The 17,733-nt window shown below is 35.4% G+C and overlaps 1 protein-coding gene across 1 annotated transcript; it reads left to right on the top strand.

The window, feature by feature from the left end:
* The first annotated feature begins 723 nt into the window (after positions 1-723).
* On the top strand, positions 724-1,979 carry LOC141687208 (uncharacterized). The gene has a single exon (XM_074492408.1). It carries the CDS (start codon positions 897-899, stop codon positions 1,737-1,739), a length of 843 nt encoding a protein of 280 aa, XP_074348509.1. The 5' UTR covers positions 724-896; the 3' UTR covers positions 1,740-1,979.
* Positions 1,980-17,733: the final 15,754 nt, after the last annotated feature.

Genomic DNA, 17,733 nt, shown 5'->3' with positions numbered 1-17,733 from the left:
GTCGACTGCAGATTTACAGCCATGAGCGATTTTCTCATGTGCTACTATCTTGTCATGTAGTTGTCACAAAGTCCGCTCATTCTCAACGCGGATGTTCAATTATTCTATCATAAGTGTCGAAACAAGGATAAAAATTTACGGGATGCTGATGTATGATGTATAATTAAGTATAAATAAATATAATTTCTTTACTGTTTTTTCAAGATCATGGAGTCTCAAGCACCCTCTGGCTCCCTCTGATTTTGCTACCATTTCTATCAATGTTTGTTAATTTTAACAATATGCTCTTCATAAACATGGTTTGTACCTAAATATATTAGGCCTGCCAAAGGCACTACGCGCTTGTTAGTCAAAGGACATTGCCTCCATTTTCTCTATAAACATTTTGTCATAATATATGTACTCAATTGAAGATTTCTTGATTGCTATTGGTTGTGCATTATGTTTTCATTCCCATCTCACCAACCTTGTGCCTAATGTATAATTTAACAAGATGGATTATTGAGAATTTGTGTGGTGAAATGAATTACTATATTTTTATCAGTTGAAATATGTTTCATCATCACAAACAAAGAGCCAAAACCAGTGTTTGACTTTACAACAACTTGTATAGAATTACAATATGCATATATTAGTACAACATGTACTATCAATGTTAAAGTAATGCAGCTTCTTGAAGAGTTGCATATGTGCAAGTCAATGTAAACAATGTCCCTGACCAAATGCTTGGAATTAGACCATGCCCCATGTCAACTTCTAAACAGGTCGTGGAAACCACCTTAACTCAGTTATATATAAGGACTTGTAGTGTGTTTGCATTACCTCATCACATTAGTTTCTAACCAAAACATTCTATTACACTTGTTTTGTTTTCTTCGATTTTTGTTTTTTCGATAATGGAGTTGGAAATGTGTGATAAGAATGTATCTGTCTCTGGTACATTCAAGGAGGCCTTTCAAATTCTCACCACCACTCTCCTCAGCCTCCTCCTTCCACTCTCATTTCTCCTTCTTGCTAGGCTGAGTGCGGCGCAGTATCTTCTTGATTCGACCTTTTATCTAAATAATCAACCTTTCTCTGCATTATTCTCTGTCTTTTTGTACACTAATCCAATTCTTCTCCATGTTCTTGTTGCTACTGTGAGTGTTTCGGCTTTTCTACATGGCTTGAGTAATGGTAGAATTGTTATTCCTTCGACAGAGTGTCAAGAGCCTGTCGTACGTCCCCACATCTATACAGCTTGGATTTTTATTTGCACATTACAGATTCTTGTAGGTTTGGGTATTGAAGGTAGCATAGGGGAAGGAGTTACTGGCTCAAACTTTGGTTATGAAAGAAGTCTGTTGAGTCGAGTTATGTTCTTCTTTGGGCTACACGAGACAATGCTTCACTGGTCCAGGACCGTCGTGAAGCCAGTGGTTGATGACACAGTGTTTGGTTCTGGTAGAGAGGAAAGGTGGGCAGGGAGGATTCTCCTAGCGGCAAGCTTTAGTTTTTTGTGGTGGTGGAGATTGAAGGACGAGGTTGAAGCCCTCGTTGTTGTTGGAGAGGTCAAGCGACAACTGTTGACTGGTGTCGGTGTGGCAGATGTTGTGGGGTGGTGGTTGTATTACCTAATTGTTACAGTTGGGATGATTAAGGTGGTTAAAGGTGGTTTACAGGCTATACTGTTACTGCTTCCAAGAAAGGCAGAAGAAGAGAACTCCAAGGTCTCCTCTGCAAATGATGAAAAAGTATGAAATTTGGATCCCTTCTTGGTGACATATATATTGACTGTGGTTCCACTCATCCTTTAAGCTAGTAAGCTTTGAGAGACAGAAAGATTGTTTCTGTTGTCATACTTACCCTGTGTTTAGTAAAATGAAAAAGAAGTGAGTATATTCCTGCAACCAGCCCAGAAATAACTGTCTGCAGGCCAATTGTACATAATCTTGCACTACATCTATTTAGATTAGAGAGAGTGTTTCTAGCAAAAAATCATGTTCATTCCCTACTCTAAGATAATTGCTTTAGTGTAATGCTCCATCAAGATGTGGTATGAAACACTGTTTCATCAAACTGAAACTGAAAAATCACAAGAGAACACGATATATGACATGCAGCCGACACCAATTCATTGCCGCATTAAGTGAATACAAAGAAAATTTTAGTTGATACTAATATTACCTATAAGATAATCATATCATATCAACCTTCAATTTTGCTTAATGGAATGAAAAGCTATATTAGGTTCACACATCAGAATTCAGACATGCAGCATCCCATTTTATACCTTACATGTTATTTACCAAATGTAATCCAAAAACTACCTCTAGCCCCAACAAGGTTACATTAACTTACAAAATCATTTGTCTAACAAGGTTTTGATATCAATATTGTAAATCTAGACTTCTGTAACCATACTTGCTACAGTGCTATGCCAAGCAGCAGCATTGTCTTCATCTTCAGTTCTGCTGATGCCCTTAGTTTAACTGATAGAGATTTGAGTTTCCTCTGTTAAATTAGTTGCAGGAAAATAATCAGGGATCGGGGATGCAGGGAGTCTTTCTTAGCATATAATTTGAATCTGCAAGCTTTTAAGACTGTAGAGAATTTAAGATTGATAAACTGAAACAGTATGATCAGCACAACTTGAAGTATCTCTAAATTAACCGCAACTGCATGATGCAGGGTTTGGTTGCTGTATTTCTAACATCACAAACTAAGAGTATACCATGGTTCTAGACCATAGACCAGCTTGCATCTCTAGAGCAGTACATTAAATCCTGACCACTCTCTCTTTCAACAAAAGCCAGGCACAATTACGTATGAACACCACAAAAACTACGATTACAGTTTCCTGCACACAGAAAACCTCTTCTTAATTCTACTCAAATATAGAGACAAATACAGTCAAGGGAGAAGCATCAAGCTAAACAATGAGATTAGAAGAACCTGGGGGATTTCCTATTACAAACTTTTGAGTTCCAAATCTTTGGCATAAAATCAATCAGCTAGCTTGCGTTTTGTTTTTATCTACACTCCCTGACGTTCGACAGATGATAGTTTTCACAATGTTTTCCACATCCAGTCGCATTTGACAAACAATATGGCAAATAATTAAAACAGAAAAATATGATATCATCAAGTTCATATTTCAAAAATTTGTATGTTGGCACAACCTTTGGATAATTATTGCCCTTGAAATCGCCAACTTTAATATGAGAGATCTTTCAGGAGACCTGAGCCAACTTCTTTTGCTATTAGTAGATATAGTAGTAATCCATTGTTTGTTTGCTTGCAATTGGCATTTTGATGGCAACAAAGCATACTAAATCCTAAAGAAACTCTACTTTGTAGAAACTGAAAAGCATGCTTTAATTCCAAACTCACCAATAAAGCACAAACAAATATCCAAGAAGATCATAATTCTCTTCAATAGTGCATTTTTTGATTGCCTGAAGGTTGCATGGTTGGGGACAGTTTCCATAGAAGACATCTGGAACTAAACCATCTTTAAAAAGCAACGTGAAACAGCTTATCGCTTCATGTAGATAATTCGATAAAGGGATTTTTTGAAGTGCAAAGATCATTGTGTAAACTGTACAGAGACTTACTGTTTGCAAGATAGTCCGCCACTAGCAATTTTTTTGTGGGAGTTACTGCAGACTGCAGTAGCAATATAAATGGGCAATGTCTAATTGTTGGATTCTGGATGAAAAGAACCCCAAGTCAAGTTTTAAACCGGACACATCTCCTGAGTTGGAACCTTTTACAATATGAATGCTTTACCAGTCGTGTGATTCTTGAATGCAGTGAGTAATAAGTTATTCTACAAATGTTGTGCAAATGCATTTGAAAAACTGGATTGATTGTGCATGCTCTATTTACGTACAATAAAATTAGAATGTGGATTAGAACTTGATGTTTACAAATTACATACATGCATGTTGGCATGTTACAGTCATATGATTGCTTCAAAATCTACCAAATGAAAAAATAAAATAAAAAGTTATGGGCCTAAAATTATCAAAAATGTAGATACAAGTATACAACAGATTACATATAATAACCCTCTTCACTGCACAGGAACACACATACAGGCGCATGAATCATGTATGTGTGTGGTCAGAGGTAATTGATTCGAGTGGAGCCCCGAGTACTCCTCCGTTTATCTTTTTTTCTGGGATTCTTTGCAGGCTGCAGAGTATTGCTGTCTGCCCAAACTTTACTCTCTGTTTTTTTTTGCCTTCTATATTCTTCCGCTCCATCTTCCCCACTGCATTATATACTTTTCCTTACATTTTCGAAAAAATTACAAAAATATCCAATTGTTTTAAAAAAATTAAACATAACAACTATTTCGAAAAAATTGACCAATTTTAGCCCATTGAATATTTAGGTATTCCAATTTGTATAAGATATTTCACTGATAATTGAATATTTTATTTACTCCGGTGACAGATGTATATCTCATATATAATCAATATTTTATTAACATTTGGGTATACATCAACTAAGGTTTACCAACTTTTCAGAAAAATATCATTTTCATTAATTTTATATAAAAATAGGTTAAACTTATTCTTTATCCTTATTCTCTCACAAAATTATTGTTTTATTTTTTTGACAATCGAGGAGAGGAGGGTAGCTTGCTCTTTTCAATTGATGCAGTGATGTGTAGACAGCCTTTTACAAACCTGAGTTTTTGATGATAAAGGGGTCCAGCTTTGTTTTTATTTCACACAAGCTAAATCTAGTCCGAACCTAACCGAGTTTTCTTATTGCATAAATTTAGTGTCGAATTCGAACTTGTTAATTAACAAGTTCACTAATAGCATTTATTGAACAAAAATGTGTCGCGCCGACCAGACGGAAAAAAGTCCAATTTCTTTTTGTTAAACTCATAAAATCCTTTTTTAATCCAACCAACTCATGTTAACATGTGTAATTTGATATTTCATATATAGATTGTAAATTTACTCTTAAAATACTATAAGTTATAGTAAATACTTGAAAATATTTAATATATATTTCATCTTTTTCAAATTTTAATGAATCGAGCTGAACAAATTCGAATCGAGTTCAAATCGCACATACTAGTAGTTCGGATCGAGCTTATTTTCTCCTTTTTTATTTTCGAGTTCAAGGTCGAGGTCAAGTTCGACTAATCTTATTCCCAAACAACTCGTTAAAAAATAGCCCAACAATACTATAAATAAATCCAAGTGAGCCAAAATCATTAAATTTCTTTAAAATATCATTCAAGTTTCTTTAAAATATATTGAACAAGAACATAAATATTTAATCGGCTGAAATTCTTGTTTAAATTTGACTCATTTACCAAAAATAAAAATTCATGAATTATCGCACAAAATTTTGCTCATAAACAATATATTTAAATGTAATTCAGGGACAACTTAACTTAACTTACAGACTTAAATTTCAAGAACAACTAACAAATACTTTCATGATTTTTTTTTCATTTAATAAACAGAATATCAGTACATAAATATTGTTAAAAAGATGCAAATTAAATAAATATTAAGTTTTAATGTAAAATAAAAAGTTAAATGTAATATTTTTTCCAGCTCTAATTTTAAATATATAAAACTCGTGATATTTATGATATGATTTGCAAATAATATAATTGGAGCTATTTACAAAATTTTGAGTCCAACTATATTGCCCTAATCTCTTATTTTTTCCATCTCCAAATCCTAAAATATAAAAAATCACATTCCGAGCAATATTTATGAACCATTTTTCTTGTCAGATATCGGTGAACCGCTGTGAAATATTATTATTTTTTATGAAAATAGAAGATTTCATTAATCAACCAAATCACCTAACAAAATATTCTGAAAATCAAGAGAAACATCACTCCCGTCAATAATTCCACCTGGGAAAGAACATAACCCCTTTGCTAACCAATGTAGGCTATATTAGCAAATCATCGAATAAAAAATAAAGACACTTTGTTTAAGTCGAAGAGCTAACTACGACACTCCTTTCTTACAAAATCAAACAGTGAAAGCATTAGGACCTTTCTTTAAATGGCCTGAACAACGACTAGGCAACCTAACTCGAGCTCGACTAACTCCCAATCATTCATCTTTATTTAACTAAGGGCCTCCTTGACAACCATTGTTACAGCTAGTTCCCGCGATACCACCCCAGTTTGGTATGAGGTTTTGGATTACACCAGTTCACCCATGTGATCACTTGCCACCAGACCCATTCCAAAAAGTGATTGCTCCTCAAAAAATGTTGCATCAACTATAATCTTGATAATTTCTATTTGTGATTTAACCCAAGAAATAGCTTTGTCACCTGCTTAGGTTGATTGAATAAAAGCCTCTATTGATCGACCTTGGGCTTCCTTCCATTGTACAAGATATTGTTTTGTCTATGCCAACACATCATTAGTGGAAGCTTGTTTGTTGTTCCAATTTTTGTCGTTACGGGCTTTTCAAATAGCCCAACAAACTGTGATCACCACAACACTTCAATCCCCACTTACAGTTTGTAAAACCTTCTCCAGCCAGTCATAAAAGTCTCTTCCCACTTCTTACTGCACCTCCGGGATCAACCTTTATTAACATTGACTCATGTGACTAAAAAATAATAATATCGGCTCATCATTACCATTACAAACCGGACAAGTAATAGTCATATGAACGTGTTTCTGGGAAACCATCGTCACTGTTGGCAAACAATACGATAATGCTCCCCAAACTACATTTAGGAATTTTGGTGGAGCTTTATCTTCCACATCTTGCGCCAAAGGCTGCCATTATCAACCGTACTCTACAACCCTTTTTGAAACTATAATAATCTAAATGCACTTGATACGTGTATTGGCCTGAAGTCTTCTTGCATCAGTAAATGCGACCATCTACCACACCATCTCTAAGTGGTGTTCTGAATATACAATACTGATCCTTTTCATTAAATAAGTCCTTAACCATATCTTCATCCCACTCTCTTTTGTTGATACTCATTACCGTTGCAACATTATTTTCAGCCAGTATTGGCGATTCCGATATTATGTAGTGTAAGGAATATGTTGTAGACTTGATGATATGCTATAAAAACACCTTAATAGATTTGATTAAGTGTCTTTGTAGCTTTTAACGGATAATATACTCCGTCATCCGTTAAAAGAGTAACTTATATTTAAATAAGTTTTGGTAGCACATTCCTGCATATTGTAATGTCTTAGAGAACTAGAAGTTTTAGGATTTTCTAAGTCATGTTGACTACTAGATTGATATACAAGATGGGTTGGCTAATTGTAAATATTAGATGCTTTGTAATCTTGCATAAGTGAAATAGAGTTAACTGCTATGAAGATACTCTCAACGGATGTTCCACAAGATTTCAACGGATGATCAACTAGAGTTTCAACGGGTGATCAACCAGACTCTCAACGGATGATCCAGCAAAGTCTCAACAGATGATCAAATTCAAAAAGCAGTTGATAGTGACTTGATAGTCACATGGGTTGATTGTATGCAAGTGGAATGTGGCAGCCTATTAACAGGTTTTAGAGAACAAAGAAGCATTTCCATTTCTATGCAAACTTGAAGATATTCAAAGATGTTGGATGGAGAAATTTAGTAGCATGAAATTAGATCAAGACACCTTTGTCTAATTAGTTTGTCATTTTTATCATGTAACTTGGTGATATATAAACCAAGTGTAGCAAGTTGAAAAGTAAGTAAACAAGAACTGAGAAATAGAAAAAGCTGTATCTGTTAAGAATTTCTCTGTTCTAAATATTTCATACTTGTAAGCAGCTGTGTGTATTTTACATCACAGAGTTCTCATCAATCTATATCTCTGGTGGGTAAGTTCAATCCACCAGAAAGTTTTTAATCTTTGTGCTTAACTACTTTGTGTTTGAATACTTATTTTCATTCCGCACTTCTGCATATTCTACACTGATATATTTATATTTGTGAGAATTTCTTAAAATTAAAAAGAAACCAAGAATTACATTCAACCCCCTTCTATAATTCTAATTGTTAGATTATTTGGGATTAACAATTGGTATCAGAGTAAGCTCTTGACACACCAAGAGTTTCAAAGATCAAAGAAACTAACAACATGAGCAAGAAGGATGTTGGAGTAAAGATCCCGTTCTTGGATAAAGACAACTATCACCATTGGAAGGTGAAAATGCACCTCCATTTTCTCTCTCAAGATGAAAGGTATATTGATTGCATTGAGAAAGCCCTCATGTTCCTAGAAAAGCTGCTACAGACACTGAAGGAGCTGTAGGTGATGAGAAAACTGTTCCAAAGAACACAAGCAGAATGGACATATGAAGACATTGAACAAGTACACAAAGACAAGAAGCCTATGAACATTTTGTTCAATGGTCTTGATGGAGATATGTTTGACAATGTCATCAACTGCAAGACTGCTATAGATATATGGGATACAATTCAAATCATATGTGATGGAACTGAACAAGTGAGGAAAAATAAAATGCAACTTCTAATTCAGCAGCTTGAGCACTTTTATTGTGAATATAGTGAATCTCTAAGTGACATCTTTAGTAGATTTCAAAAACTACTAAATGCACTAAAACTGCATGGAAGATTCTATCAAACAAAAGATTCAAACCTGAAATTCCTTAGATCCCTACCAAAAGAGTGGAAGCCTATGACTGTATCTCTCAGAAATTCTCAAGATTATAAGGAATTTACTTTGGAGAGACTGTATGTGTTGTGCAAGACATGCCTGTATCATAACAAGACTAAGTCATATTGATAACCCTAAAATTAGTTATATTGTAACCTTAATCTGTAATTTATACTTGTAATACTTAATGTCTGTAAAATGTAAATGGAGCAGACTGGGGCATTTTTCCCTAAACAGTGTCAATCCTAAGAATTCTATCTGGAAGAAGATCAAGAAGGTCATGCCTCAGAAGAATTATGAAGAATCTTGGAGTTGAATAATTCTGTTTGGTAAAAAACATTCTAAGTCAAGATCTCTACAAGTCACAGAATTAGTGTTATAGAGAAGTCATTCGAGAACTCAGAAAGACCTATCGAGAACTCAGGAATTGTCTATCGTGAACTCGGGAAATGCTATTGGAGATATCAATAAGTCAGATACCCATTCGAGAACTCAGAGATATCGACAAGTATACATTCATTAGAGAACTCTGAGTTATCGATAAGCCAAAGTCCATTAGAGAATTCTGAGTTATCGATAAACTAAAATTCACTAGAGAACTCAGAGTTGTCGATAAGTCAAGTCAACAATGAAGTTTCAGAGATATCGACAAGCCAACATGTCTATCGAGATGTCGAGTTCTCTACAGCTTAATTGGAGATCTCGAAGTGAAGAAATTTCTCTAAGTACAGAATTGCAGAACAGTTCAATATCCAAGGTTGCAAATCAACAAACAATTCATACAGCTGGATTGACAATTCTACAAAAAGCAGCTTGAGAGATGTGCAAGATTAATGGTGAAGATTAACTGACAAAGGAGGATCAACCAATACACAGTGGATGAAGGTATGCTAATCTAGATATGGAAATCTCTTTTTTCCTTTAAATAGAAGTGATTAGTGACAGGTTAGAAAAGTGATTAGCACTTCTTATTGTTCACTGTGTAAACCAAAGTTAACTATCATATAAAGTTAACTGAGGTCCTTTGGTTAAGAGATGACTGAATAGATTAGAAATTGTATTCTCTCTCAAGAAAGAAGCTAAGTTCTAAACCAAGAACTTAGAGATTTTGTAGCAAAATACTGCTTGATTTTTAATATAAAATTAAGTGAGTTTTGAAGATCTTTGTTTTAAATATTTGCATTGTTATTCATGTTTAACATCTATTCTACAAAATCATTGATAACAACCAACTGCTAAACCCAAAGTCGATCAAAAAGTAAACATTTAAGCAAAAACACATTCACCCCCCCCTCTGTGTTGTATTCATATCTAACAAGTGGTATCAGAGCAAAATCTGAAAGGAAACAGATTAGATCTTGGAAAAATGAATACACAGAAAATCAGTAGTATCAAGATTCCTCCCTTTGATAAGGCCAACTACACTTTATGGAAAAAGAAAATGTTGCTGTTTATAAGAATGGCCAATCACCTTTACATTCAGATCCTCAAGAATGGGCCCTTCACTCCTATGGTTAGAGTTGAGGAAACCACATATGGAGACATGGTTATTTCAGCTCATTATGCTCCCAAGGATGCCTCTGAGTATACTGAAACTGAAATAGAGAAAGTTTCCCTAGACAATGTTTTGCAACTGATACTAATTGAGTCACTTGACAATGTAATGTATAATAACATTGTCAACTGTGACACTGCTAAACAGATCTAGGAAAAGATTGAGATACTCTGTGAAGGAACTGAGGAGGTTAGGTCAAATCAAAGAAGGATATTGATTTCTCAATATAAGGGTTTTATGGCTAAACCAAAGGAAGGTATTACTGATGTGTTTGAAAGGTTTAATAAGCTGATAAATGACTTGCAGCTTCATGATAAATTTTATGATGTTAAAGAAGTGAATTTGAAGTTCTTGCTTACTCTCCCTGATCATTTAGAACAAAAGATCTCTGCAATCAGAGAAGGAAGGGATTTGAGTAGAATCACACTGGAAGTGCTCTATGGGGTTCTGAAAACTTATGAACTTGAAATGATTCAAAAGAAATCATTAAGGGCTGGTCAAGGATATGTAATGGATGGCTCAAGTGCACTGATTGTGAATGATGGCCAGACCTCTAATGATGAACAAAGATCCCAAACTCCAGAAATTTCTACAAGTGAGAAAAGAGTCAATGACACTAAAGAGCAAGTCATACTGGAATTGGATGAAGAAGATGAGTTCTACACTCTTGATGAGCTTGATGAGCTAGAAAAATCAATGGCTTACTTGGCTAGAAAATTCTCTAACATTAGAGTGAAGAAACCAAGATTTCTCAAGAGCAAAGGACAGTCCTTCAACAAAGACAACAACTGGAAAGGAAAAGGGAAGTACACTCATGATAGCAAAACTGGCTACAAAACTGGATCTGTTGATAGATCAAACATAAGGTGCTTTAACTGTGATGAGTTGGGCCATTTTGCTACAGAATGTAGGAAACCCAAGAAGGCAAAGAAAGACAAAGCTTATCTTGAATTGGAAGCAAAGTATGATGCTCTTCTAAAGAAACAACAAGGGAAAGCTTATATTGCTGAGGGCAAAAGCTGGGATGATTCAGATAATGATGAAGATGAAGAAGTTGAAAACTATGCACTCATGGCCTTGGAGCAAGGAGATTCTTCATCATCTAAATCACAGGTACCAACTCTTACCACAATTGATTTAAATGTGAGTTAATATAAGAAAACTGTTGCAAAGATGAGCACAGAAATGTTCCACATTCATACAAGCATGGTTGTTGCAAATGAGAAAGTTAGTAGATTGAAAAAGATCAATAAAAAACTTGAGAGCGAAAAACAAGAGACTGATTTATTGCTGGTTGAGCTTGATGCTGCTAAGCAAGAAAATGCATACTTAAAGAACAAAGTAAAGTGTGCAAGTGAAATTGAAGCAGTATTGAGAGAAAGGCCGGAGAAGAATGAAGTGAAGCTGAAATCCTTCAAAAATGCTTCTGAGTTGATTGGCCAATATAATGAAAAGAACAAGCCATGTGTAAACTTGCCATTGGTCTTGATTATGAGGGTTTGAACAACAAAAAGAAGTCTGTCAGTGACAAAGGAAAATCAACTGAAACTGAGAATGTTCCAATTATTTTGAAGAAAGTTGAATCACCTTTGTTCAAGGTATGTGAGGTGAACTTCAGTGAAGAAGAGTTGATCATCAAACAGGAGATAGCTTATGAGGACAAGGAAAAAAAAATGATGAGACAACTCAGTCTTCCATCTCTGTTGAAACACTAAAAGCCAATCAAGAAACTAATGATCATGTGAAGGAGATTAAAGCTGAAGAGGTCAAAAAGAAAAAGAAGAATAGAAATGGAAAGATTGGGATAAACAAAAGCAATAATTTTGCTTATGTTGCAGATGCTCCTAGAAAGAGGTGTGAGAATTGTGGATCAATGAATCACCTAACTCACATTTGTAAAAAGATTATTAGCAATCCACCTGAAGGAGTCTACAAGTACAATGAAGCTAAGGCTAATGATCCCTATTCATTCTGTGACAAGTTTGACTGCATTCCCTGCAACATGAAAGTGATGAAGAGTTGCCACAAATTGAGAATTGATCTCATAGCTAGAAAAGGTTGTTCTATATCTGAAAGGGAAAATGCTCAACAGTCTATGAATTTTATTTTATCTGAAATTTCTCATTCTACTTCTGCAAAATCAGTTAACAAGAAGAAAGTGCCCAAAACAGCTTGGGTAGCTAAACACACTTAATCCTCATTGTGTGCAGGGCAAAGGAAAGAAGGTCATATGGATCATTGATAGTGGATGTTCCAGGCATATGACAGGTGATAAGGCCCTGCTATCACAATTTGAGGAGATGGCTGGCTCTTTGGTGACCTTTGGAGACAACAGCAAAGGATTCACAATGGGATATGGCAAGATTGTTTATGGAAATGTTGTCATTAAAAGTGTAGCACTAGTTGTTGGATTAGAAGTAAATCTTCTAAGTGTTAGTCAATTTGCAGACAGAGGTTTTCAAGTTGTTTTCAACAGAGAAGATTGTACTTTTATTAGCAAAAAGACTGGTGAAATTGCTCTTAAAGGAGTAAGGAATGGAAGCTTGTTTGTTTCAGACTTAGACTCAACAAATAAGGATGGAGTGTGTTGTTTCTATACCAAGGCATCAGAAGAGCAAAGCAAATTGTGGCATAAGAAGCTATCTCAATTGAATTTCAAAGCAATCAAAACCTTAGTCAAGAAGGAGCTTGTGAGAGACATGCCCAGTTTGGAATTTGCTCAACTGGAAGTTTGTGAAGCTTGTCAGAAATAAAAAATGAAAAGATCAAGTCACAAGTTAAAATCTGTGAATTTCATAAGTGCACCTCTGTAACTTATTCACATGGACTTGTTTGGGCCAGTAAATGTCTTGTCCATTTCAAGGAACAAATATGCCCTTGTCATGGTTGATGATTTTTCAAGATACACTTGGGTTGAGTTCATGTACTCTAAAGATGAAACTCCAAACATTATAATTGAGCACATCAAGAAAATTGAGAAGCAAGCTGAAGGAAAAGTTAGTGTGAAAAGATTAAGGAGTGATAATGGAACATAATTCAGAAACTCAACATTAAGTGAATTCTGCAAAAGCAAAGGCATTGTTCAAGAATTTTTAGCAGCTAGAACACCTCAACAGAATGGAGTAATTGAGAGGAAAAATAGAACATTGGTTGAAGCTGCTAGAACCTTGCTACAAGATGCTCAGTTGCCAACTAGTTTTTGGGAAGAGGCTGTTAATACTGCATGCTACACTCAAAACAGATATCTCATCAACAAAGCTCATGGAAAATCACCTTACTCAATTATGTCTGACAGGAAACCTACAGTGAAGCATCTACATGTGTTTGAAAGCAAGTGTTATATTCTAAAAGACAACCCTGAATATGTGGGAAAATTTGACTCTAAAGTTTTTGAAGTAATTTTTCTGGGATATTCATCGGAAAGAACAGCCTACAAAGTTTATGTGAATGATCAAAAGAAAATTATGGAAAGCACATATGTGACTTTTGATGATGACAAGTGTCCAGGCTTGGAATGTCTTGATGTAAATGATGCTAAAGCCCTTGCATTTGAGAATCTAACCATTGATAGTGATTCTGATGAGGAAGATAAAGTTGTGGCACAACAAATGACAAATAAAGAGACCTCTGAACAAAATCATGGGAATGAAAGCTCTCTTCAGACACCTGAATTTGATGGCACAAACTCAGGGGGAGAAGGAGAGAATGGAAATGACAGTCATGGTAATACTGAAGAAAATGATGAAGGCACTAGTCAACAGACACACAATAGAAAGTGGGATAGGAGTCATACAGTAGAAGCTATTATTGGTGATCCCTCAACTGGTGTGAGAACTAGAAGTACAACTGCTAATGAATGCCTACATGCATGTTTTCTATCTCAAGTAGAGCCCAAGAAAACTGAAGAAGCCCTAGTGGATCCTGATTGGATATGTGTTATGCAGGAGGAGCTGAATCAGTTTGAGAGGAACAAAGTTTGGAAATTAGTCCCTGCACCAAAGAACAGAAGCATAATTGGAACTAAGTGGGTGTACAGGAATAAAATGGATGAAAATGGAATTGTTACTAGAAACAAAGCAAGGCTGGTTGCTGAAGGCTACTCACAAGAAGAGGGAATTGACTATGATGAGACTTTTGCTCCTGTTGTAAGACTAGAAGCAATAAGAATTTTTCTGGCATTTGCTGCACACTCAAATTTCAAGGTGTATCAAATGGATGTCAAGAGTGTTTTTCTTAATGGTGAACTAGAAGAAGAAGTTTATGTGCAACAACCACCTGGCTTTGAAGATATAGAATTTCCTAACTTTGTTTACAAATTACTCAAGGCTCTATATGGATTGAAACAGGCACCTAGAGCCTAGTATGACACACTGTCAGAATTTCTACTCAAACATGGTTTTACCAGAGGTACTATTGATAAGACTCTCTTCTACAAGAAGCATGGTGAAGATATGATCCTAGTTCAAATCTATGTGGATGATATCATCTTTGGATCCACAAATGAAAAGCTTTGTCAAAGATTCTCTAGGCTAATGTAGAGTGAGTATGAAATGAGCATGATGGGAGAATTGAGTTACTTCTTTGGCCTTCAAGTTAGTCAAAGAAGTGATGGTATTTTCATCAGCCAAACCAAATATGTGAATGACTTATTGAAGAAATTTGGTATGGTGGATAGCTCACCTGCATCTACACCAATGTCTACTGCAACCAAGTTGGATGAAGACAAGAAAGGCAAAAGTGTGGATATTTCAAGCTACAGAGGGATGATTGGATCATTGCTTTATTTGACTGCTAGTAGACCGGACATCATGTTTGCTACTTGTCTATGTGCTAGATTTCAAGCCAATCCAAAGGAATCACATTTGATGGCTGTGAAAAGGATTTTCAGATACTTAAAGGGAACTCCAAACTTGGGATTATGGTATCCTAAGGGAACTGATTTTGAAGCTGTTGGATACACAGATGCAGATTTTGCTGGATGCAGGGTTGATAGGAAAAGTACTAGTGGAAGCTGTCAATGTCTTGGTCAAAGACTTGTATTCTGGTATAGTAAGAAACAACAATCTGTGTCAACTTCCACAGCTGAGGCTGAATATATAGCTGCTGGAAGTTGTTGTGCTCAGGTGCTTTGGATTAGAAATCAGCTAATGGACTATGGTCTAGTGTTACACAAAATTCCTATTATGTGTGACAATACTAGTTCCATATCTATAGTAGCTAATATAGTTAATCATTCTAGAACAAAGCATATTGATGTTAGGTACCATTTTATCAGGGAACATGCTGCAAATGGTACCATTGAGCTCATTTTTGTTCCAACAGAGAAACAATTAGCTGACATTTTTACTAAACCTTTGGATGAAGCAACCTTCACTAGACTTGTGAGTGAAATTGGTATCCTCAATTCTTCATCCTAAGGCAAGAACTCAGCTAATGTGTTGCAGCAGATTAATTTCTAATAAATCAACCTAGTTTGATTTAATTAGAAATTAACTTAAATATGAATTATAAATATTTCAGAATCTCTGTATATTTATTTTTTTTAAACTCAAAAATTAACTTAGAATATTTCAAATTCTAAGTAAACTGCTTAGTTGTTAATTTACATCTTAAATGTGTAAAATTAACACAAGGCAGAATAACAGTACTCAAAGGTATAAAGAACTGAGTTCTCGATAAGTCAAAATGACTTATCGACAAGTCATTCTAGAGTTCTCGAGTAAGTCCTCGATAAGTCTATTTACAGACTTCTTGAATGACTTCTCGATAAGCTCTATTATGACTTATCGATAAGACCATGTAGAGTTCTCTAATAGTGTTGATTCACAGAGTTCTCGACAAGGATATTTTGAGACTTATCAATAACTCAGAACTAAAATAATTTAATTCAATGAATTATTTTAGACAAATACTTTTGGAAAATTTATTCTGATTTTAATTTGATTCAATTCAAATAAATTAGAATCATTTTTAGTCCATTTTCGGACAAACTGGGTATTTATCAAAGTTCTCGATAAATCATTTCTTAGTTCTCGAAAAGAATTAATAAAATGACTTATCGAATGTACCTTTTTCAAATTCAAAATTACTTCTCGATAAGTTTAATATCAAACGTTTATTTGACTTCTCGATAAGTCTTTTACTTTTTCTATAAATACCCAGACTTCTCGATACATACACTGTACTTACACTTTTTCGAGATCTCAAGTGAACTAGCTTTCAGACAAAAGACGATTTCTCTCTCGTTTTTGCTCCTTTCTCAAAACTTTTTCTTACCCACTACTTCTACACACTAAAATGGCACAAAACATTTTTAGAGCTATCATTCCAGAGAAGGGAACCAACTTTATTGCTTTTCTTGATGCTAACCAAGCCCCTGATAGTTTCAAGGGGTTTGTGAAGTTTTTTTTCTGAATCCTATATTGCAGGTGCTTTAACTGCAAGTCCTATGCTGTATTTGGATGTTCTACATGAATTTTGGACATCAGCTATAACTATGACAATTGTTCTAGAGAATGTCACTTCTATGGTGGTCACCTGTACAATTGGAGGCCAAGAAATTGAGTTTTCAGCTGCTGATGTGAATACAGCCCTGGGATTGCCAACTGAGAACTATGGAGAGATGCCAACTGCAGATGAGCTGAGTGAATTCATGGACTTCATCAACTACAGTGGCTCAATCAACTTGGCAAGCCTGAACAGGACAAACCTTAGGAAGGAATGGTCCTTTGTGTTTGATTCTGTAGTGAGGGCTTTCACCTGCAGAAAAACTGGCTTTGACAATATCTCAAGTGTGATGCAGAAGCTGGTGTTCTCAATAGCTCATAACAGGCATCTGAATGTTGGGGCTCTAATTCTGGAGGAGCTGGCTACCAGGCTTACTATGCCTTTGAAGAATAGAGGTAAAGAAATCATTTTGCCAAGGTTTATTATGTCTACTTTAGCTCATAAAGTAAATGACATACATTTGTTAGCTGGTATTGATAGTAGTAGAATTGGCAATTGTAAGCAAGTGTCCAAAATAATATTTGGCTCACTTACTACAAAGAATAAGGTGAGTGTAAGTCTTAGAATCACTCCATTTATGTTGGAGAGATTCAGGACTTATCCTTACCCTATGCCAGACATGAGGGCTCCTCAATTTGCTAGTTCAACTATGGTTCCTAAGCCTGTGGAAGTACAAACACAAGTACACCAACAGGGACCTTCCAAAGCTGCAACCCTTTCTTCAAAACTACTAGATGTTAGCAAACCAACCACTTTAGTCTCTCAAAAGACTGAAGTGAGTAAAAAGAAGAGAAAGGAACCAATCCTTGATGTTGTAAATGAGAGTGAAATAGTTCAAACTGAACCAGAGTCACCCTTGGTCAAGAGACCAAAGAAGAGTAAGATACCTGAGTTGACCACTCAAAACACCTCTGTGTCCTCCCAAAAGGGCACAATTGAACAAATGGGGAGTAAACAGTTACTAGATGCATCCTCTCAACAGGGTGTATCTATTGAAAATAGCATTCACCCCATGCATCATGTACCGAGTCAGCACAACC

Source organism: Apium graveolens, chromosome 9 (assembly GCF_009905375.1).
Source record: "Apium graveolens cultivar Ventura chromosome 9, ASM990537v1, whole genome shotgun sequence".
In the NCBI taxonomy this organism is placed as follows: domain Eukaryota; kingdom Viridiplantae; phylum Streptophyta; class Magnoliopsida; order Apiales; family Apiaceae; genus Apium; species Apium graveolens.
This window is presented reverse-complemented; position numbering and strand designations above follow the sequence as displayed.

Coding starts and splice junctions, on each gene's coding strand:
- LOC141687208 (XM_074492408.1), top strand. CDS start 897: ATGGAGTTGGAAATGTGTGATAAGAATGTATCTGTCTCTGGTACATTC.